This window comes from Oncorhynchus mykiss, chromosome 16 (genome assembly GCF_013265735.2).
Source record: "Oncorhynchus mykiss isolate Arlee chromosome 16, USDA_OmykA_1.1, whole genome shotgun sequence".
Classification (NCBI taxonomy): domain Eukaryota; kingdom Metazoa; phylum Chordata; class Actinopteri; order Salmoniformes; family Salmonidae; genus Oncorhynchus; species Oncorhynchus mykiss.
In genome coordinates this window covers 19169079-19192418 of record NC_048580.1, presented here as the reverse complement: position 1 = coordinate 19192418, position 23340 = coordinate 19169079, and the positions used below count along the sequence as shown (strand labels likewise).

General features: G+C 44.3%; 1 protein-coding gene across 3 annotated transcripts in view; it reads left to right on the top strand.

Annotated features, from left to right (window-relative positions):
- LOC110491536 (leucine zipper putative tumor suppressor 2 homolog) overlaps nucleotides 1-23340 on the top strand; it is a 45716-nt gene that overhangs the window by 17989 nt on the left and 4387 nt on the right. The window contains exons 2-5 of one of the 3 annotated variants that reach the window (XM_021565059.2): nucleotides 5525-5645; nucleotides 17309-17899; nucleotides 18066-18671; nucleotides 18986-19255. In XM_021565059.2, coding sequence (XP_021420734.2) covers nucleotides 17342-17899; nucleotides 18066-18671; nucleotides 18986-19255 — 1434 coding nt within the window. In that variant the 5' untranslated portion in view covers nucleotides 5525-5645; nucleotides 17309-17341. Of the gene's footprint in view, nucleotides 1-5524; nucleotides 5646-10260; nucleotides 10440-17308; nucleotides 17900-18065; nucleotides 18672-18985; nucleotides 19256-23340 lie in introns of those variants that run through there. The other 2 variants (XM_021565060.2, XM_021565061.2) reach the window with 2 other exon arrangements.

Below are 23340 nucleotides of genomic sequence, written 5' to 3'. Positions count from 1 at the left end.
TCCCGTACAGGCTCGGGAGAGACGAAGGTTGAAAGTCATGCGTCCTCCGATACACAACCAACCAAGCCGCTGCTTCTTTAACACAGCGCACATCCAACCCCGGGAGCCAGCCGCACCAATGCGCCGGAGGAAACACCGTGCACCTGGCCACCTTGGTTAGCGTACACTGCGCCCAGCCCGCCACAGGAGTCGCTGGTGCGTGATGAGACAAGGACACCCCTACCGACCAAGCCCTCCCTAACCCGGGCGACGCTAGGCCAATTGTGCGTCGCCCCACGGACCTCCCGGTCGCGGCCGGTTACGACAGAGCCTGGGCGCGAACCCAGGACTCTGATGGCACAGCTGATGTTGTGGAATTTCAGCCCGCTACTGGGTTCCGTGCGCAGAGAGGTTAACAGGTGTGCCTTGTTAAAAGTTTGTGGAATTTCTTTCCTTAATGCATTTTTGACAATCAGTTGTTTTATGACAAGGTAGCATTGGTATACAGAAGACAGCCCTATTAGATAAAAGACAAAGTCCATATTATGGCAATAACAGCTCAAATAAGCAGAGACAAACATCAGTCCATTATTTTAAGACATGAAGGTCAGTCAATTCGGAAAATGTCAAGAACTTTTGAAAATTTCTTCAAGTGCAGTCGCAAAAACCATCAAGCACTATGATGAAACTGGCTCTCATGAGGACCACCACAGGAAAGGAAGACCCAGAGTTACCTCTGCTGCAGAGTTCATTAGAGTTACCAGCCTCAGATTGCAGCCCAAATAAAGTAAGACACATCTCAACATCAACTGTTCAGTGGGGACTGTGTGAATCAGGCCTTCATGGTCAAATTATTGCAAAGAAACCACTACTAAAGGACACAAATAATAATAAGAGAATTGCTTGAACCAAAAAACACGAGCAATGGACATTAGACTTGTGGAAATCTGACCTTTTGGTCTGATGAGTCCAAATTTGAGATTTTTGGTTCCAACCGCTGTGTCTTTGAATCGCAGAGTAGGTGAACGGATGATCTCTGCATGTGTGGTTCCCACCGTGAAGCATGGAGGAGGGGGTGTGATGGTGCTTTGCTGGTGACACGGTCTGTCATTTGTTTAGAATTCAATGCACACACTTAATCAGCATGGCTCCCACAGCATTCTGCAGCAATACCCCATCCCATCGGCTTTGTTCTTAGTGGGACTATCATTTGTTTTTTCAACAGGACAATGACCTAAAGAGATTATTTTGTTGAAACAAAGCTACTTATTCACACTAAAGGCGCAATTGGGTACCATATTATTCGTGACTTTGCAAAATAGAGCATTAACCAAATACTTCCCCTTTTTAGGTTTATAAGGCCTTGCAAACACCCTTAGTGTTTCACTAAATCAATCAATACAGTTTACGTATCCAGGTGCACCCTTGAATATGAACCTGTGAACCTCTCCCTTCAATAAGATATATTTTAACAGATTGGAGATGGTGAGAGTGATCTATCCTCCATCCTACACTCCTGACAGATCTGGGATTTGAACTGGTAACCCTCTGTTTACTAGCCCACCTCTTTAACCTCAAAGCTACCTGCCACCCCAAGGTAGCCTGCAATAAAGGCCTGTCGGTGGTAATGGCTCACTGAACAGGTCATTGAGAGGTTAGTGTTATCGATGGCTGTCTGTGAGGGTGCCTGTTCAGCAGATTAATAATGTAATGCAATGGTAAACAGAGGGTTCGCAGTCTCTTTTTGCTCTCTCGCTCTCTGCATGAAGTTTAATCCCCCTCTATCTGGCAGCTGGTAGGGCAATAACGTGGATTACTGCTTCCAATCGATTCAGAGTAGGAGTTGAGAGAGGGCTGGCACAGCTAAGCACCTGTTAATGGTCCGTGTGGGCCAACTATAAACCTCCAGGAGTTACTATTATGTTGTCAAATCATCCAATATGTCTTGTAGCACCTCTCTCCCACACACTGTGTACCCAATGTGGTGTTACCCAACACGGGCATTATATTGCCACAGTGTGATATTTCTGAAGCCAGTATATCGTCATGTGGCTTGAGCTGCATTACGTGTGGGAAGCCACAGTCTTCTTAACACTTCCATCTGCTACCAACATATTTACTCTGCCTGGCTTAAGGAAAAAGTCAATAAATAGGCCGAAGAACAAATTGCAATATTCCTCCGCTTGTAATATAAGAATTGAGGGCTTAGCGAACATCTCTGATCCTGCAAATATCCAGGATATGCACTGAGTACAAAACATTCCGAACATCTGACATAGACTGACAAGGTGAATCCAGGTTACAGCTATGATCCCTTATTGATGTCACTTGTTAAATCCACTTCAATTGGTTTAGATGAAGGAGAGGAGACATTTTTAAGATTTTAGCCTTGCCACAATTGAGAGCAAGACAAAAGATTTATGCGCCTGTGAACGGGAGGGCTGGGCATGTTGATATCCTAACATTCCTCAACGTTATGCCCTATAATGAACTAGGGATGGATACTGTAAATTGATGAATAGAATATCCGAACGGACGTCAGTATTTGATTACTTGAGTGTTCATTTTTGGAGAACATTTTTCACACCTATTTTAACAATCAAAAAGCTTTGTCTAAATTACATTTAAATTATCATTGTGACATTGTTACGTTAGGTTCTGAAGAAACAGAGTAAAAACTCAAACGGACAACTAGAAGAAGCTTAAACCCAGTTTATTCTCCTCACTGGGTGCCTCAGTTGCAAGCACATTTTGCACACAATCAAACAGGCATTTATGTCAAGATGAGATTAGGGGTGTAACTTCTCAGAACTGCTATCTGTTGCCCAATACTGCCTGACAAAACATCGGCCACACTGATCCTCAACACGGGCCCCTCAGGGGTGCGTGCTCAGTCCCCTCCTGTACTCCCTGTTCACTCATGACTGCACGGCCTGGCACGACTCCAACCCCATCATTAAGTTTGGCGATGACACAACAGTGATCACTTACAAAGACGAGACAGCCTATAGGTAGGAGGTCAGAGACCTGGCCGTGTGGTGCACGGACAACAACCTCTCTCTCAACGTGATCAAGACAAAGGAGATGATTGTGGACTACAGGAGAAAGAGGACCGAGAACACACCCATTCTCATCGACAGGGCTGCAGTGGAGCAGGTTGAGAGCTTCAAGTTCCTTGGTGTCCACATCACCAACAAACTAACATGGGCCGAGCACACCAAGACAGTCGTGAAGAGGGCGTGACAAAACCTATTCCCCCCTCAGGAGACTGAAAATATTTGGCATGGTTTCTCAGATCATCAAAAGGCTCTACAGCTGTACCATCGAGAGCATCCTGACTTGTTGCATCACTGCCTCAACCGAGCAGTTGCCATACCAGGCAGTGATGCAAAGACTACAGCCACCCTAGTCATAGACTATTCTCTCTGCTACCGCACGGCAAGCGGTACCGGAGCGCCAAATCTAGGTCCAAGAGGCTTCTAAACAGCTTCTACCCCCAAGCCATTAGACTCCTGAATTCCTAATCAAAGGGCTACCCAGACTATTTGCAACCTGCACTGTGAATGTTTACATGGTGTGATCAATAAAGAGATGAAAAATTATAATATTTTGTGTTATGACCAATTTATGCTGAAATCCAGGTAATTCTAAAGGGTTCACATACTTTTTCTTCCCACTGTACATGCAGGTAGAGTCATTGAAGTGATTGCATATATGATAAGAGAGTAGCAGTGGTGTAAAAGAGGGGGCAACTAACTGGTGCCCCCGCACATTGACTCCGTACCGGTACCCCTCTGTATATAGTCTCACTATTGTTATTTTACTGCTGCTATTTAATTACTTGTTACTTTTATTTCTTATCCATATTTTTTTTTAACTGCATTGTTGGTTAGGGGCTCGTAAGTAAGCATTTCACTGTAAGGTCTACTATACCTGTTGAATTTGGCGCATGTGACTAATAAAGTTTGATTTAAAATGTTGCGTTGTCTTCAGTAGAGCAGTTCCTGGTTATCTGGTGACTTCTCCATGATGTTTATCAGTGACCTCCTGTTCACCTTACTCAACAGACCTGGGTCATAAACTCTGTTCCCCTTTTCTCTTTCAGTAACTTTCACTCTAACTTTCAACACCAAGTTCCTCTTTACCCTTCCTTGACCCCTAACACATACATTCCTTGTACATGTAAAGTACTAAGTTGAACATGAATAAGTATATTTCAAGCTAGAATCCAACAGTTACCTATAAGGATATACCATAACGTTTGAAATTCTTAATCGAATAAAACAGCCTACCTTTGAATGTAGTTTTTATAATGGTGCGTTGAGCTACTGCTGGGCATTTAGCCCTCCAGTCTGTCCTGACATCGGTATGCTATTTTCCCCTCTTAAAATAGCAATTACAGGCGCGCACCTAATGGAGTTTCCACAATACCTGACACAGTTCAATGGAAAACACTCACCAGAAAACCTTTTTGTATCAGAATCCGTTCCATCATGGTGAAAATCGGACTTCTCTTTCACTGTAGCTGTAAGCCAAAATTAAGGAATGAAGGATGCATTATCAAAGTATTGGAATGTGGCCCCAGTCCAAGAGGCTGCTGGGAGGAATCCGCTTCACGAGCAGGCTGCCATGGCAACCAGAGGGCTTTATTTCCCATTGGAAGCGCTCTGTTTGCCGGACTGTCTTGAGTTTCACCCATACTCTGGCACTCAGAGGAAGACAAAAGAGTAGGGGACAGAGGTGCTTTAGAAATGACTAATGAACATAGTGGAGAGGTCAAAGTTGAAGTATTACTCAGTCGTAAATGAGGGCAAACATAAGAAGTGTTCTCTTAAGTTGGCATGGAATTCCCCTCTGTGTTCCTCCTTTATGGGAAGGGGAAAGGGGATACCTAGTCAGTTGCACAACTGAATGCATTCAGAAATGTGTCTTCTGCATTTAACCCAACCCCTCCTGAATCAGGGTAGGCAGCAAAACGTGATGTATACACATCAAACGTCCCAATGCAAAGTTACACCTCACTTTGCCATCTTTCAAGTCATTACATAAGACAGATCAGAATGCCGTAGTCGTGTCGGAAAAGGTTTTTCAGGGCTGTGATGTAATACGGAGGACCCGGCAAGCCAGCCTATTCCCTATAATGTAAACTAACTTCAAATGAAACCAAAAATGTTTGCACTCATGACGACAGGTTTCAATAAAATGTTCAGCCAACTTGCAAGCAAATACTTTGAGAAGATAACCGGAAATGAGATATATTTTTTGGTTACTACATAACTGTGTTTATACTTCTAGGTAACCAGATTGTGGTCTTTGACCATACTGTGTTGTTACATTGGTGAGGAGAAACTCATGCTTCCTACCCTTCAAGTATTAACATGACTGATTTTCCTTGGAAAGGCTACTTCCACCTTACATGCTGGTGTAGGTTACACACTCAGTTGTGACCTTTCAGATCTTCCAGCTCTGAGTTGGTACTGTAGCAGTTGTAGCTAAGGTCCTGTGTTTTGCTAACTTCAATTTGTCTTTCTGGTTGCTTCTGTAGTCTAGGAGCAGAGAGGGAGTAGAGCCCCAACAGCGGCAGTGAGTCCCTGGGATGCACAGCCGACCCGTTCCCCCTAATTCTCTCAGGCCTCCAGAAGCTGAAGACCGGCTGCCATTGAGAGGTGAGCAAGCTCAAGAACCCAATGTGCTTCTGATTATATTGTCAATTTACCATTCCATTACTCAGCTGGTTTTCCTAGAAAGCGATGGCTTTCTGGCTTTCACGCATCTTCATTTTGTCCTCTACCTTGAAGTTAGACTCTGGAAACATTCTCAAATTACTACTGAGATTGACTCTCTGTGGCAATGTTACTTTGGTGCTCACAGCTGCTTTGAATTGTCTTTCTGCTTTCATAACAGAAACAGTTTGGAACCATTCTGTTTCTAAGGGTGCTCTCGGATAGAAGCGGACCTATGTATAAGCCAATGTAAGGGTGTTATATATGTTCTTATGATATTTTGTAGAATGCATTATGCCTGTGGGCTTTCAGTAAAGTGTTACCAAGTCAATTTTGAAGTCGAGCAATTGTATCCTCGCACAGGACCTAATTCCAGCTGTTTGAAGTAAGCACTAAGTCACTTAACCACCCTGTAACTGCTGTAACTCTTAAGATCGAGGCGTAACCCCTAATCTCTTTGGCACACAATACTGTAAGTCTGAGTGTGTGTGTGTGAGTAACTAAGGCGTCTGCTAAGTGAGTACTGTATAGATGTATTAGAGCTCTTACAATAGTGATTTACTCATTTTTATATCCACAAGGGCAACTCCGGCTAATGCCAATAGCTTTTTCTTCAGTGTAAAGCGATTTAAAAGTGCAAAGCGTCAACATCTGGCTTGGTTTATTTGTTGGCGCATTTGGACTGATTGGTACATTACAAGCCATAGAATCTATGGTACTAGCCTTGGAATTGTAACCTTGGAATTGTAACTGAATCAAGTTTATTTTCACTAGTTTTGAATTTCGAGGCTAGGTGATTGGTGACAGAGGGCTTTCTGGGAGAGGGTTGGTTGAGGCAGTTTTGAGGCAAGTTTAGCTCTGGCTCCCCCTGGGAGTGATGTCCCCATGCAGCGATAGCAGACCAGACACTGATGGATTACCTAGCTTTCTGTTGGCCACAGACAGGAGCCCTTGTTATGAAAATATAATGGAGGAACAGCCAGACGGGTACACCGGGTTGGCAGGTCGCATTTGTCCTGGGTAATACCTTAAATGTCCCAAGTACAGACTGTGGAGGGGTGTTTGAATTTTCCTTTTTTTTAAGGGGTAGATCAGATTTAATATTGCATATTGTGACTTCTATCAATGTAGTTGTCTGCATCGTTTCATTACCATCAACTGCTCCCATCTATTTTTGAAGACCTTCCAGTTTTGATTTCTAGCTGCCATATGTTTCCGCTGTTTCACAAAAGCATTTTTCTTGCATAAACACACAACAACAAGCGAGGTCCGTACAGGTGCATCAAAGCTGGGACCGAGAGAATGGAAAAGAGCTTCTATCTCAAGGCCATCAGATTGTTAAACAGCCATCACTAACACCGAGAGGCTGCTGCCTACATAGACTTGAAATCATTGGCCACTTTAATAAATGGATCACTAGTCACTTTAATAATGGCACTTTAATAATGTTTACATACCTTGCATTACTCAACTCAAATGTGTATATACTGTATTTTATACCATATATTGCATCTTGCCTATGCCACTAGGTCATTGCTCATCCATCTATTTATATATTCTTATTCCATTCCTTTACTTAGATTTGTGAGTTTTAGGTATCTGTTGTGGAATTGTTAGATATTGATGCACTGCCAGCACTAGATGCACTGTCAGCACTAGATGCACAAGCATTTCGCTACGCTTGCAATAACATCTGCTTACCATGTGAAGGTGACCAATAAAATTTGATTTGGATTTGACTAGGTAAATAGATAAAATGATTCTACTATGGGGTTGTCAGATTTTTCCAATAGGGTCTGGCTCCAGCAGAAACGTTCTCATGCAATAATGCTGTGAGACACAATGTCGAATGGTGCCAGAGAGGCTGGTGAGCAACTGGGCCCATGATTAATTGTCACCCGGTCTGGACACTGGGGGGGGGGTTCTTGTTGTCCAGTCTCCTGCAGACAACTTTAGAGCTCTTATAGTACTGGATTGGACCAATACCAGGGGTCAGCTTGCTTTACACCCCTCTCGCAGCCTCCCTTTGGTTTCCCTCAAGGTGAGTGAAGAGCTCTACCTATTCAACACCTCGCTGTATGAAGGACACAAGCAGAACACTGAGCAGTGTGTGACCCACTTGTAGGACTTTTGAGAGAGAGAAGTATGTGCTGTAGCCTACTTCTCTAGCTACCCTACTTTAGTCCACTCTGTCAGACAGCTTAACATTGATTGAAACAGTTTTTCATTGATTGTGGCCCGATGGAGGATTTGCAGGTCAGGGCTGAGGCTGAACGCTGTCTGCCTGGAGGAGTATAGTAGAACTTCTCTGGAAACCGACAGGCTGAAAACAGGGACTGTCAGTAGGTGTTTGGATCTCGCTGTCTGTCGAGGCTTCATTAAGAAACTGTAACACACTCAGTGACTAACTGAAGTGGGACCCTGCTATGAACTGTAAAGGGTTATGTTGCTTGTCTGTAGCACATTCCCCTCCCCCGGAAATGAGGCCCTTTATCTTCTTCCCCGGAGTCAGATGAACTCGTGGGTACAACTGTTATGTCTGTGTCCAGTATGAAGGAAGTTAGAGGTAGTTTCATGAGCCAATGCTAATTAGCGTTAGCACAATGACTGGATGTCTATGGGTATCTGCTAGAGTGCTAGCAGACACCATAGACTTCGTCATTATGCTAACATTAGTTAGCAATTGCACTAGTTAGCAACTTCGTTTAAACTGCACGTAGGGTCATAAAAATGGTATCAACCAGTTCATCTGACTCTGGGGAAGTAGATAAGGGGCCTCTTTGCCAAAATCCCGAATGATCTTGAATAAAAAGGAAAGTTATTTATCTTATGAGTTGAACAGACCTTATGTCTTTTACACGTGCATTCATGGGCGCACATACTGTAGATACAGATGTACTATCTTAAAGGGGAGCTGCACTTCCTGATTTGGCCTTTTTTTTTTTTTTTTCCATCAGTGCTCATTAAGAAATGCTAGCGGCCATGACTGAAGGCAAACGAGAGTTGTCTTCCGGGCGTGGTTTCATATGGGTGTTTTTTTTGTCTTTGCCATTCAACCACAACAAACAAGGACTGATACAGTTCTATGTGTGGGCTATAGTAGAGAGGAAGAGGCAAATAGAAAGTAAAGCCAGCGCTGCCCTTGTGTTTAGCCAAGCTGCCAGCAGCTAGTTGGCATAGCTTGAGGGATAGCTAGCGGCATCTGGCTAGCCTATCTAATGTTAGCTAGCTGATATTTCTCTGTCAAATCACAGTTATGCCAAAGGTAGCGAGAACCAGTGTCTGGAATGTGTTTCATGAGACACATTATCTTGCTATTCGCCAGCATTATCAAATGATGTAGCCAACTAGTGTAACCAACTCACCGTCAGCAACACCACCAGGCACAGTTTGACGGTTGGCAGCCCGCATAACTTGTAGCTAGCGTTGCATTTAATCCATATCCTGGCCATTTTGATTCTTGATCAACTTTACAGAAGCCCATTTTCACTAGACTTAGTTATTTCCTGATCAATATATGCATTGCATATCAAGCTACTGCCAAATATACACCGTGTTGTCTGGGGAATTCGGTTTGCATGGCCTGGTGTGCCAGGTAGGTGGGGTTTGCTCATTTTCAACCATTCCATTGGTCCTCCTAAGGAGAGGTCGCCGCTCACCCGGGGCACCCGGCCATGCAAAGCGAACTCACCCAGTCTTTTCCATGAAAACACGATGCGACCATGTGTTAATAGGCAAATGGGGGCATGAATTGACATAATTGAAGTCCAAACCAAACCCTGAAGTTGGTCATGACTCCGTTTTGGACGAGACTGACTTTATGACCAACATTATTCTATTTAAACTATGTAGTAAATTGACACTAATATAAATGTTTCTGACTCGAATTGATGAGATACAGGCTGTTTTCAAAAGGAGTTTTCAAGAGCAATTGACCTTTTAATTTGACCTGTTTCCCACAGCAGGAAAAAAATCCTGCAGCAACGGGACATGTGAATTATTATGTCGATTATAATTAATGGACATTTTTATAGGGGTTGATACATTTCTCGGTAGGGGAAATCAAGTCAGACATTTTTAAGTGGAAATTACAAACTTTTAAAAGCCTTTTTAAAACATGAATAAGTCAGCAAGAACAGAGTGATCAAATTAAGAACTGGCTGTACACGCTATCTGATTAGTTAGGAACGCATGTCTACAGCAACATCACAGGAGCCATAAAACTTGGAAAACTATCCAATATCAGCATGCTGGCCCAGTTTCTTTCTTTCTTTCTTTCTTCCCATCCCGATTTAGACAGACTGGAGGAGGGGAGAATTCCCCTTTGACTGGTCTCTCTCTTCCTCCTTTTTATTACTTGAGAAAGGCAGCAAGGCACACTATGCCTAGTGGAGCCTGTTTGGTCAAAGCCACACAGGAGAGAGAAGAGGAGAGAGGGCGAGCGAGCGAGAGAGGGGAGGTGGTGCGGGGGAGTGTGTGAGAGAGGGAGAAGGAGGGGTAGAGGAAAAAAGGAAGAGGAGGGACCGGAGCGTCTATCCACATTGGTGGCATTTGGCCTGAGCAATAAGCCGCGTTTGGACTCAGAGAGAAGTTTCCCTCAGGACAAGAGACCGACACAGAGCAGCGGGAGGATTGGAACACATTGAAAGTGGATGCGAGTTATCTGGGAGCTGAAAGACTTTGAAGTGAACGAGAGGAGGCCCAGTGCAGAAGCAGTTATGCAAGGGTCATCTTGGGGTACGTGTGAGTAGTAACTCTGTGACGGGGAACGTTGGGGGCTTTGTGAATAGAGCACTGGGGAAAAGGTAGTTTGATGTAAAATAGAAACAGGCGAGATGGGGTTCCCAAAACTGTAGGCATAGAACATTTGTTGACAAAGTGTGAGCCATGAGGGTTGGCTCTTAGCCTTGACGCCTGGTGGTGTAATTAACTTATCCTAGAGGTGAATGTTTTTTTAATCTCTTTCTTCGATTTTTGTTTAGTCTCACCTACATTAGTTGAATGCATTTTAAGTCAGTTGGAATAAGAGAGTCTGCTTCATGACTAAAATGTGAAGTGATCATTCCGATGACCAGAGTCATCTGAAATGGGATAGTAGCAAGTTTACGGTAAGACAACATCGTATCTATACTATAGATGGCTATTAGCGTGGGAGAGCTTTCTCTGCTCACTGAAACACAGACAGTGACAGGCAGAGAAAAGTTATCCTGGAATGTGTGTGTGTGTGTGTGTGTTGTATGTGCGCATGCATGTGAAAAGAGGCCTCTTTTTTTTTTTCTCACTGGTTTCATTATTATCCGTGCTGCCTCAATTTGTTAGCCCTCAGAGGGAGAGACTGGCATTAAGTATACGTGTAAGACTCACCTCATTATCCATAGAAGCACAATGACAGTCCGTATCACGACGATGGCCTCACAATGTGGGATTTAGCATACAGACCGGGGCTGTGGAAAAAGGGTCCATTTTCTTGGATAGGTAGGTTGTCTGTTGGACCAAAATAGCAATGTCACACTTTTCCTCCGTGGTCTACTTTCAGTGTTGGACACTCTCTGAATCAAGATGGAAAGGGGGAGGGAGATGGAGAAGAAGAGAGAGTGGATTAGATTGGGAGGGAGATGTAGAGTGGAGGAAGGGATTTCCAGACAGTTTGTTCCCAACTGCCCATGCAAACACTCTCTCTCTTATTTTTCTCACTTTCTGTGATTTTTTTTTTTTTCTTCTTCCCATTGTTCACTCATTCACACTTTCTCACTCACGCGCTCTCACTCATACATCCCAAATCAGAAGTGCTGCTCCTGGTGCCTCTTCCAGTCGCCCTCGAAACCAGCCAGTAAAACAGAGCTGTCCTTATTCACGGTCCTGACACATCCCCTCGTGTGTACTGTATTTTTGGGCCCAGATCCCTCTGGCTGTGTTGGTGTGTGTATGTGTACAACTGACTCTGAGGAATTCACTGCAACCTCTTGGTTTGTATCGAAGCATGTTTGCGTGATGTTGCATACAAGCCAAGCAGGGTCCGCTGGGCCTACTGTATGTGTGTGTGTCCATGGCGTTTCTGTGTGTAACACCCAATAAATGAGATGCGTTCGTGTTTGGTCTTCTGTGCCTGGTCCCTGTGCTTAGTTGTACACCATGCATGTTTATTTCATGTCAGTTTTAGCATTCAAAGAGACGACTTACGAACGTAGCAAATAAGCAAAGTGCTGCTGTTCTGGGGGTGTGGCCTGCACCTATCAGTCCAGCAGTCTATAACCCACTGCATCTGGAGAAGGAAAGGTAAACGCTAAGGTGTTTTCACTTTTTACCAAATCTGCCAATGGGCATGTTCATTTAATTACTTCATTTAATTACTGAGCACCCCTATAGCCATGTCATGTGACTGAACGTTGCCATGCAGTGGTTATTAAATCACGGTGGACTGGAGCTCTTCCACCTACCGGTGATACTGAACCCACTGACCACTACCTTCTCTGACCACTTGTTTCTCTCAGGGAAACAAGTGGTTTTAGCCGATGTGCCTGCAAATGGCTATTTCTGCGGGAGTGTCTGTCTGCCTGTCTGAATACATCCTAGGCATTTCCCAGAGAGACAAAACCAATTTGCTCAGAGAACATCTTCGAAGCTGCAGGCAGCTGAGTTGAATGAGAAATATACCTGTATTTTGGTGCCAATTTCCTCCATGACAAAGCAGCACTGACTCCCATGGTTATTGGTTGAACTAGGCCTACAGTACGTGAGTCAGTGTGATCGGTATATCTGGCCTCCTTCAGAGGCTTTGAGACGCTAAGGCGTGTGTTCGTAAATTCACTCCGGAGTGCTCTGGGCCATTCGTAAATTCGGAGCGCTGTCAGATTGTCCGTTCGTAAATTCGGAGCGCTTAGCTCTCGGAGTCTTCAGAGCGCCACACGACCTCTGGCTGAGGAGTAGGGTTACTTCCTTGCCTAATAAATCTGAATTTGATACCAGTTCTTTGGAATACAGTCTGAAGCAAAGCACTGAAAAGCATGAACATTTTCCTTGCGAGCCAGAATGTTGAATGAAATTATACTGAACAAAAATATAAACCCAACATGCAACAATGTCAAAGATTTCATTTTCAGCTTCCAGGAATTGTATACAGATCCTTGCGACATGGGGCCATTATCATGCTGAAACATGACGTGATGGTGGCGGATGAATGGCATGATAATGGGCCTTAGGATCTTGTCACAGTATCTCTGTGCATTCAAATTGCCATCGATAAAATGCAATTGTGGTCGTTGTCCGTAGCGTATGCACTGCCCATGCTATAACCCCACCACCACCATGGGGCACTCTGTTCACAATGATGACATCAGCAAACCGCTCGTCCCACACGACCCCATACACGTGGTCCACGGTTGTGAGGCTGGTTGAATGTACTGCCAAATTCTCTAACACAACATAGGAGGTGGCTCATGGTAGAGAAATTAACATAAAGTTCTCTGGCAACAGCTTTGGTGGACATTCCTGTCAATTTATTTTTTATATATTGCGACAAAAACAACAAAGTTACACATGGGATAAACAAACGTACAGTCAATAACACAATAGAAAAATATGTATACAGTGTGTGCAAATGTAGAAAGATTAGGGAGGTAAGGCAATAAATAGGCCATAGTGGCAAAATAATTACAATTTAGCAATGACACTGGAGTGATAGATGTGCAGATGATGATGTGCAAGTAGAGATACAGGGGTGCAAAAGAGCAAAAATAAATAACAATATGGGGATGAGGTAGTTAATTGCACACTCCCTCAACTTGAGAAATCTGTTGCATTGGGTTGTTGGAGAAAACGTAACATTTTAGTGGCCTTTTGTCTCCAGCACAAGGTGCACCTGTGTAATGAGCATGGAAAAGGGCAGAGTAGTCAACCTGAAAACATATATCCTAACAAATGGTGTGTTGAAGGTTTAGTGCACTACTGCAAACACAAATTCGTGTGCGAGAGGGAATGTTTTTTTTTTTTTGACAATACAAGTATAGATTTATTTTATTTAAACAGGGAGTCACATTGAGATGAGAAACTATTTTCAAGATATGCAGATTTCTATGCCTTTGGAATACTTCCTGATAACAATGTTAAATAAAAAATGTTGGCTACTGAGCCAGCACTAAGGGGTGCTGCACACATAAGCAGACCAGGCTCCAAATGATCAGCCCCTGTTGATTTTTTTTGTGTGGCTAATGTTAACAAAGCATCCAGGACTTCTTTTATCAGTGAATTTCCAAAATGAAAACTCCTGACCAGCATTTTCAGTATCATTTCAATAGATTTTCACCATCTACATCCAAACGACTATTTTCAAGAGCTGGCTTTGAAATACATTCAAATATAAAGCCTGCGGAGATAAAATGGTCCTTAAATGCATTAATGATATCAATTTGTCAGTAATAGGGCCAGAACCTAAATTAATTTCTTGGGGGAAAGACGAGGAGACATAACCCTTCAGTGATTTAACAGCTTTCCAGAATTTAGTTGGGTTCCCTGTACATTCAGATAGTGTGTTAACATAATAATCTGATTTGGCTTTTTTTTACACACTGATTTCTCAATCGCCTAAAAGACTGCCAGTCTGGGCCCGAGTCTGTGAATCTAGCTTTGGCCCAGGCAGCATCTCTGTTGTGTATGACTTCAGATAGCTCTGGACTGAACCAAGGGCAAGAACGATTTTTAAACATGCTCCCTTTAAAGAAACTGAGAATGATCTACAATACCATTGAAAACATTTGTGAAGTGGTTCAGAGCCAACTCTGGGTCAGGTATAAATGCAATGCAATCAAAGTCACCAAAATAAAGGTCACCAAGGCCTGTTCGTTGAAATCGAAAGAATTCTTCTTGTTGATAAAACCAAGGTTTGGATCGAGGCATCTGAATATCCCTGATACATACAATGGGACAGTGGTCACTAATATCTAAAGCAAATAGCCCACTTCCAGCATATTTCTCTGGAGCATTTGTAAATATGAGGTCAAACCAAGTTGATTTCGTAGGGTCCTGTTAAAGTTTTGGACAGTGGGCTTTGTAATCAGCTGGGTCAAATTTGAAATGAGTACAAAAATCTTTTAAACAGTCCGCATCCTTCGTTCCCCATGCAAGATTAAAATCTTCGGCGATCAACACCTCTGGGGTAATAACAATTGCAATTAAATCAGTGAGTTTGTTTAGTACACACTTCTTGGTGGAGAGTGGACGATAGATTCCTAGAACTGTTATTTTTGGGTGTGAACCCAACTGAAGACTTAAAGCCAACAAGTCAAATAGTTTAGGACTGGAGGGAGCCTTTAACAGAGACACAGAATATTCCTTGTGTAAATAGCAACACCATCACCTTTGCCTTTCCTATCAGCCCTGAACACATTGTAACCATCCATAGAAACGTCAGAGTCCAGGGTTTCACCAGTTAACCAGGTCTCAGATACAATAAAAATATCAGGATCTGCCTGAGAGACCCAGATCTTGACATGATCCATTTCAGGTAATAAACTACGAATATTAAGATGTAAAAATGTCAAACCTTTTCTGTATTTAAAATCATACGGCGTTTCAATACAAGTCAGATTACTTTGAGATTTCAGGAGACTCAAAGATTGGATTATATCTATTAGGAAAATTAAACAAAGTAGGAATAGCAATAACATTTCTCCGGTTAGCACCATTTGGCATGTTACCACTTTCAGATACAACATGTGGAACTCTCATAGAGACCAAAGAGGGGATGGTAAAAACTGACTTACATGTAACACTAATATTGCCCTCGCATCAATTTAGTTGACCAAGAACCGTCCCAATGTTCGATGACAACATCCAGGAGCCATTTTCACCCAGGTGAATTCTGTCTTCCACATAGTAGTCAGGCCAATTCCAGAAGGAGTCAAAATTGTCGACGAAGGACATGCCCGGGTCCTTGGTCAGACGCATTGACCACTGTTGAAGAGACCAAACACGGCTAAGTATTAAGAAAAAAAAGTATTCAGACCCCTTTTACTTTCCCCACATTTTGTTACATTACAACCTTGTTCTAAAATTGATTTAAATACACATTTTTCCTCATCAATCTACACACAACATCCCATAATGACAAAGTGAAAACAGAAATACATTATTTACAAAAATATTCAGACCCTTTTGCAATGAGACTACAGTATATTGCATACTTTACTGTATGTAGTATTTCTGTTTGCCATACAACTGCCCCAACTCTCAGTTATAATCGGATCATATAAATAGGGATCACTTATTACCCCTCCACTCTGTGCTAATTAGAATGTCATAATCACAGATAAACCTTAGTGGTAGGCTGTTTGTCTTGGCAAGGTGGCATCGCCAGCAGTGCCCATCTGGTGCCAAGCTGGCTGGCTGGCTGTAATTAATGAGGAGCTGGCTGGTTGATAAACACGCCACAGTCCCATTTAATCACTGTCCTGGTCTTAACACACGTGTGTGTGTGTGTGTGTGTGTGTGTGTGTATATGTGTGTGTGGGGAAAATGACTTGACATAGTTTAGGGCTAGTGCAGTATCTGGATTTAGATCCTGACTTCACAGCGCTCTGACACTGAACTGTCTCCAACAGGACACATCTGTCCCTGGGACCTCGTTATGCTTTGGATGACTCCTACAGCAGTGATGATTTATTTAAAATGCACACCAGATTATTTTTTTTTAAACAAGGTGGGGCCATTTCCTGCAATCTAGAGCCTTAAATGGTTGAAAAGCGGCGCAGCCAGTCCACAAGGTGGCGCAGCGCCTCTCTTACATTCTTTGGGGAGAACCCTGACACAGCTGGGTGGCCTGCAAAACACGAAGCGTGACCTCGCCATCATGCGCCATTTCCCGTCTACCATTGTTCTCCCCTCACCACCAGACGGTGTGCCTTGAGACTGATGATGTCACGGTCGATCTGTGTAGTGTTGCTGTTTTGGATGAGATCACCGTTTGGGAGGAGATGGTTGCCATGGTGTGCGCATGCGTGTGTGTACGATGTCATTACCAATTGAATACCCTAGGATTTTGTCATTCACTCCCCCTAACATTGTTTTGAAAGGAGGTTGAAGGGATGTAGGGAGACAGACAGTCGCCTCGCTTCCCATCACGAGGACCATGTCAGGGGCTATTTGCCATGAGATGAGCCTGTGCCTTTGCTGTCTCAGGCATTGAAAGCCATAGGCCTGAAGCCCATGTTTGTGCGGCTTGAAAGGGCTATGTAAATGAGTTGGCTCTGTCTGTGTGGCTACTGGATGTTTAACTGTAGGAGGAGAACATATTTTGTTTGTATTCGTGCAGTCTTTATGGTTTTACCAGGGTCACAAAGTTCACACACACCCTTTCTCTGTAATGTTGAATATGCTACATGAACATAGAAGCATGTCTGTGAACATTCTTCAGGTCATCTCTAAGACATTTCTATCTGCAACGTTCAGAACTCTGAGCCCTCCTGAACACGACCCTGGATGGTTCCATAGTCCAGACAAGCTGTACATTCCTAATATTCCTACTGTATCACTTGGTTTTTGTTTTGCTACATTGATAGTTCCCATTCATCGGACTGACTGTGTCCCTCTGTTTCTACCTCTGTCCCCCCCAGATTGTGTGGCTGTCCCACTGAGCAGCAGCCGCCATGGCCCTGATTCAGGCTCCACCCATGCCGGCTGAGCGTCACCACACCCCCGGCCTCAACGGATCCCCCCGCCGCCACCCCTCTGCCTCCCACACGCCCACTAACCGCCCCTCCACCTCACCCGCCTCCAACTCCCAGGAGGCCATGGGCTCCGTCAGCAGCCTCATCGCCCACCGCCCCGGCCCGGCCTACCTGGAGTGTCAATACCGGCCCGTTGATATTGGTCCCGAGCCGGGAACTTCCAGGCTCCACAGAACCACATTGGGGGCCACTTCTTGCCTGGGCTCCTCTGACACATCCCAGGATCCACTGCTCAGTAGCCTCACTCCGCCTGGCAACAGAAAGCCCTTGATGGTGATTGGCTCCAGTAAGGACAGCGGGACCAATGGGAATTACTCGTATCTGAACCAGCACTATGTGGGGGACTGGAATGACAACCATGTGGCTAACGGAAGCCCAAGGACCGGGATTGACACTGAGGGGCAGCTGGGGAGCCTCAACGGGAATGTAGGAGGAGCCCCGCCCAAACTGGTCCTCGTATCGGGGAAGCTGGAGAAGGTGAGTATGATCCTGTCCAGGTTATATGGTACAGTCATTCAGTTTCCTCTATTTTTACAGTAGATCAATCTACTCTCACAGTAACAAAATTAGAAAAAATAAATGAAACATTCACTGAATATACATTATTTACAACCTCTTACCCAACAATTGTCTCACCCCTCAGAACATGGAGAAAACAGTAATCCGGCCCACCGCCTTCAAACCAGTCATCCCCAAGAGCCGCAACTCCATGCAGTACCTCTCCCCTCGCCATGACCGGGCCAGCCTATCAGACAGCCAGAACAATCTCAACCTGTTGTCACCTGGTAGCCAGACGGACATTCTGTCGCCCTGCTCGGAGAAACGCACCTCCCACAGCGGCGGGCGCCACGTGGGCGGGGGCAGTCAGACCTGCTCCATGTCTGACTCGGGCCGGAACTCCCTGTCGAGCCTGCCACCTTATGGCAGCATCCCCTACAATCTGCCGCCCGCAGACACCCCGCTTGGCAGTGGCCACCTAGAGCCCATGAAGACGGCGCCCGGCAATGTGCACGGGCACTCCAACTCGGATAGTGGGCGCTCCTCGTCCAGTAAGAGCACAGGGTCGGGGTCGCTGAGCGGGCGCGTCCAGCCTCTGTCGGACAGTGGGTCGAGCGGGCGGTCGCCAGCCCCCGTGGAGGGGGGGTACGAGGGGGTGGTGAGGGACCTGGAGGATAAGCTGAGGGAGAGAGACGTGGAGCTGCAGCAGCTCCGAGACAACCTGGACGAGAACGAGATGGCCATTTGTCAGGTATATGGCGGCGTAAATGGACCAGAGAGCATTAGACACAATCCTCTTCCTTCACATATTCTAAAACACATGAAGGCATGCAAGCGCACGTACACATGCACGTACCTGGCACGCAGACCATGATCCATCACGCACAAAATGACAAATGTCTTGACATACTGGGACACTCAAACCATTACAATCACTATACACACACGCAGGCAGGCATGCACGCACGCACACACACACAATGCAACCCTCACACAATGCCACCCTCACCTACCCACCCCTTCTACCCGGTCTCCCTCTCCTCCTGTCTCCTCTCTCCCCCCCAGGTGTATGAGGAGAAGCAGAAGCGCTGTGAGCTGGAGCTGGAGGAGCTGCGTCAGACCTGCGCCACACGGATGCAGACACACTCCCAGAAGGCCCAGCGTGCCCAGCAGGTGCTCCAGCTGCAGGTCTTCCAGCTGCAGCAGGAGAAGAAGAAGCTCCAGGAGGACTTCAGCCAGCTGCTGCAGGAGAGGGAGCAGCTGGAGGAGCGCTGCACCTCTTACGAGCATGAGAAGATCGACCTAGGGCCCCGGCTGGAGGAGACCAAGTGGGAGGTGAGGTGGGCCTTTAATACTGTCTGTGGCGGCCCCATTCCAAATTCACTCCTAGTCCCTACCTCCTGGGCCTTGGCACTTTAGTATATCTTGTAGACAAAGCGGATGCGGTAGAGACAGTGGATTTTACACAATCCATAAATACCACTGTAACCCCTTTTTGAGTAATCGTTGTAGTCTAGTACAAACAGTCTGCTCTGTAAGATGCTGGCGGGCAAGAGCCTGGCTTGGTGTCGCATCGTCATCAATCACATAACAAAGACTCTCTCTCTCTCCTTTATATATACACACTACCGTTCAAAAGTTTGGGGTCACTTAGAAATGTCCTTGTTTCTGAAAGAGAACCACATTTTTTGTCCATTTGAAATAACATCAAATTGATCAGAAAAACAGTATAGACATTGTTATTGTTGTAAATGACTATTGTAGCTGGGAATATATATATATTTTTTTGAATATCTACATAGGTGTACATTATCAGCGCAAACTGGCTCTAACCAGAATGGAAAGAGTGGGATGCCCCGGTACGCAACTGAGCAAGAGGACAAGTACATTAGAGTGTCTAGTTTGAGAAACAGACGCCTAACAAGTCCTCAACTGGCAGGTTCATTAAATAGTACCAGCAAAACACCAGTCTCAACATCAACAATGAAGAGGCAAGACACCGGAATGCTGACCTTCTAGGCAGAGTTTCTCTGTCCAGTGTCTGTGTTCTTTTGCCCCCTTCTTAATCTTTTCTTGTTATTGGCCAGTCTGAGAGATGGCTTTTTCTTTACAACTCTGCCTAGAAGGTCAGCATCCCGGTGACGCCTCTTCACTGTTGATGTTGAGACTGGTGTTTTGCTGGTACTATTTAATGAAGCTGAAGTTGAGGACTTGTGAGGCGTCTGTTTCTCAAACACTCTAATGTACTTGTCCTCTTGTTCAGTTGTGCACCGGGGCCTCCCACTCCTCTTTATTTTCTGGTTAGAGTTAGTTTACACTGTCCTCTGAAGGGACAGCGTTGTACGAGATCTCCAGTTTCAACTTCTCACATGGAATAGTCTTCATTTCTCAGAACTAGAATACCCTGACGAGTTTCATAAGATAGGTCTTTGTTTCTGGCCATTTTGAGCCTGTAATTGAACCCACAAAGGATGATGCTCCAGATACTCAACTAGTCTGAAGAAGGCCTGTTTTTATTGCTTCTTTAATCAGGTCAACAGTTTTCAGCTGTGCTAACATAATTGCAAAAGGGTTTTCTAATGATCAATTAGCTTTTTAAAATGATAAACTTGGATTAGCTAACACAACGTGCCATTGGAACACGGGAGTGATGGTTGCTGATAATGGGCCTCTGTACGCCTATGTAGATATTCCATTAAAATCAGCCGTTTTCCAGCTACAACAGTCATTTACAATATTAACAATGTCTACACTGTATTTCTGATCAATTTGATGTTATTTTAATGGACCAAAAATGTGCTTTTCTTTCAAAAACAAGGCAATTTTTAAGTGACCCTAAACTTTTGAACGGTAGTGTGTGCACAGTGCATTTGGAAAGTATTCAGGCCCATTCCTTTTTGTTACATTATAGCCTTACTCTAAAATGGATTCAATATTTAAATTTCCTCATCAATCTACACACTATACCCCATAATGACAAAGTGAAAACAGGTTATTTTAAAAAGTATTCAGACCCTTTGCTATGAGACTCGAAATTGAGCTCAGGTGCATCCTGTTTTCATTGATCATCCTTGATGTTTCTACAACTTGATTGGAGTCCACCTGTGGTAAATTCAATTGATTGGACATGATTTGGAAAGGCAGACATGTGTGCTCCGAGACAGGACTGTATTGAGGCACAAATCTGGGGAAGGGTACCCAAACATTTCTGCAGCATTGAAGGTCCCCTGGGGCGGCAGGGTAGCCTAGTGGTTAGAGCGTTGGACTAGTAACCGGAAGGTTGTAAGCTCGGGGGTTTAAACTTGCAAGGTACAAATCTGTCGTTCTTCCCCTGAACAGGCAGTTAACCCACTGTTCCTAGGCCGTCATTGAAAATAAGAATTTGTTCTTAATTGACTTGCCTATTTAAATAAAGGTCAAATAAAAAAACACAGTGGCCTCATCATTCTTAAATGGAAGACGTTTGGAACCACCAAGACTTCCTAGAGCTGGCTGCCCGCCAACCTGAGCAATCGGGGGAGAACAGAGAGATCCTTGATGAAAACCTGCCCAGGACCTCTGACTTGGGTGAAGGTTCACCTTCCAACAGGACAACGACCCTAAGCACATAGCCGAGACAACGCAGGAGTGGCTTTGGGACAAGTCTCTGAATGTCCTTGAGTGGCCCAGCCAGATTCCGGACTTGAACCCGATCAAACATCTCTGGAGAGACCTGAAAATAGCTGTGCAGCGACACTCCCCATCCAACCTGACCGAGCGATCTGCAGAGACAAATGGGAGAAACTCCCCAAATATAGGTGTGCCAAGCTTGTAGCGTCACACCCAAGAAGACTAATATTAAATCATATTAAAGACATCAAAAATATGAAATAACATCTATGGAATCATTTAGTAACCAAAAAAGTGTTAAACAAATAAAAATATATTTTTCAGATTCCTTGCCTTGACAGCTTTGCACACTTTTGGCATTCTCTCAACCAGCTTCATGAGGTAGCCACCTGGAATGCATTTGAATTAACAGGTGGATTTGTTCAAAGTGAATTTGTGGAATTTCTTTCATCAATGTGTTTGAGACAATCAGTTGTGTTGTGACAAGGTAGGAGTGATATAAAGAAGATAGCCCTATTTGGTCAATAAGCAAAGAGAAACGACAGTCCATCATTACTTTAAGACATGAAGGTCAGTCAATACGGAACATTTCAAGAACTTTTCAAGTTTCTTCAAGTGCAGTCGCAAAAACCATCAAGCGCTATGATGAAACTGTCTCTCAGGAGGACCACCACAGGAATGGAAGACCCAGAGTTACCTCTGCTGCAGAGGATAAGTTCATTAGAGTTATACCAGCCTCAGAAATTGCAGCCCAAATAAATGCTTCGGAGTTCAAGTAACAAACACATCTCAACATCCAACTGTTCAGAGGAGACTGTGTGAATCAGGACTTCATGGTTGAATTGCTGCAAAGAAACCACAACTAAAGGACACCAACAAGAAGAAACTTGCTTGGGCCAAGAAACACAAGCAATGGACATTAGATTGGTGGAAATCTGTCCTTTGGTCTGATGATTTTTGGTTCTAACCGCCGTTTCTTGAGACGCAGGGTAGGTGAATGGATGATCTCCGCATGTGTGGTTCCCACTGTGAGGCATGGAGGAGGTGTGATGGTGTGGAGGTGCTTTGCTGGTGACACTGTCAGTGATTTATTTAGGTTTCAAGGCACACTTATCCAGCATGGCTACCACCGCATTCTGCAGAGATACGCCATCCCATCTGGTTTGCACGACATTCATTTGTATTTCAGCAGGACTTTGACCCAACACACCTCCAGGCTTGTAAGGGCTAGATGACCAAAAAGGAGAGTGATGGAGTGCTGCATCAGATGACCTGGGCTCCAAAATCACCCGACTTCAACCCAATTGAGATTGTTTGGGATTAGTTGGACCGCAGAGTGAAGGAAAAGCAACCAACAAGTGCTCAGCGAATGTGGGAACTCCTTCAAGACTGTTGGAAAAGCATTCCAGATGAAGCTGGTTGAGAGAATGCCAAGAGGGTGCAAAGCTGTCATCAAGGCAAAGGGTGGCTACTTTGAAGAATCTCAAATATATGATCTATTTTGACTTGTTTAGCAATTTTTTGGGTTACTACATGATTCCATATGTTATTTCATAGTTTTGATGTCTTCATTATTATTCTACAATGTAAAAAATAGGAGAAATAAAGAAAAACCCTTGAATGGATAGGTGTCCAAACTTTTGACTGGTACTGTATGTAAATGTGATATTTCAGTTTTTTTTTAAATAAATTTGCAAAAATGTCTAAACATGTTTTTTGCTTTGTCGTTATGGGGTATTGTATGCAGATTGATGAGGGGGGGGGGGCAATTTTAATCCATTTTAAAATAAGACTAATGTAACAAAATGTGG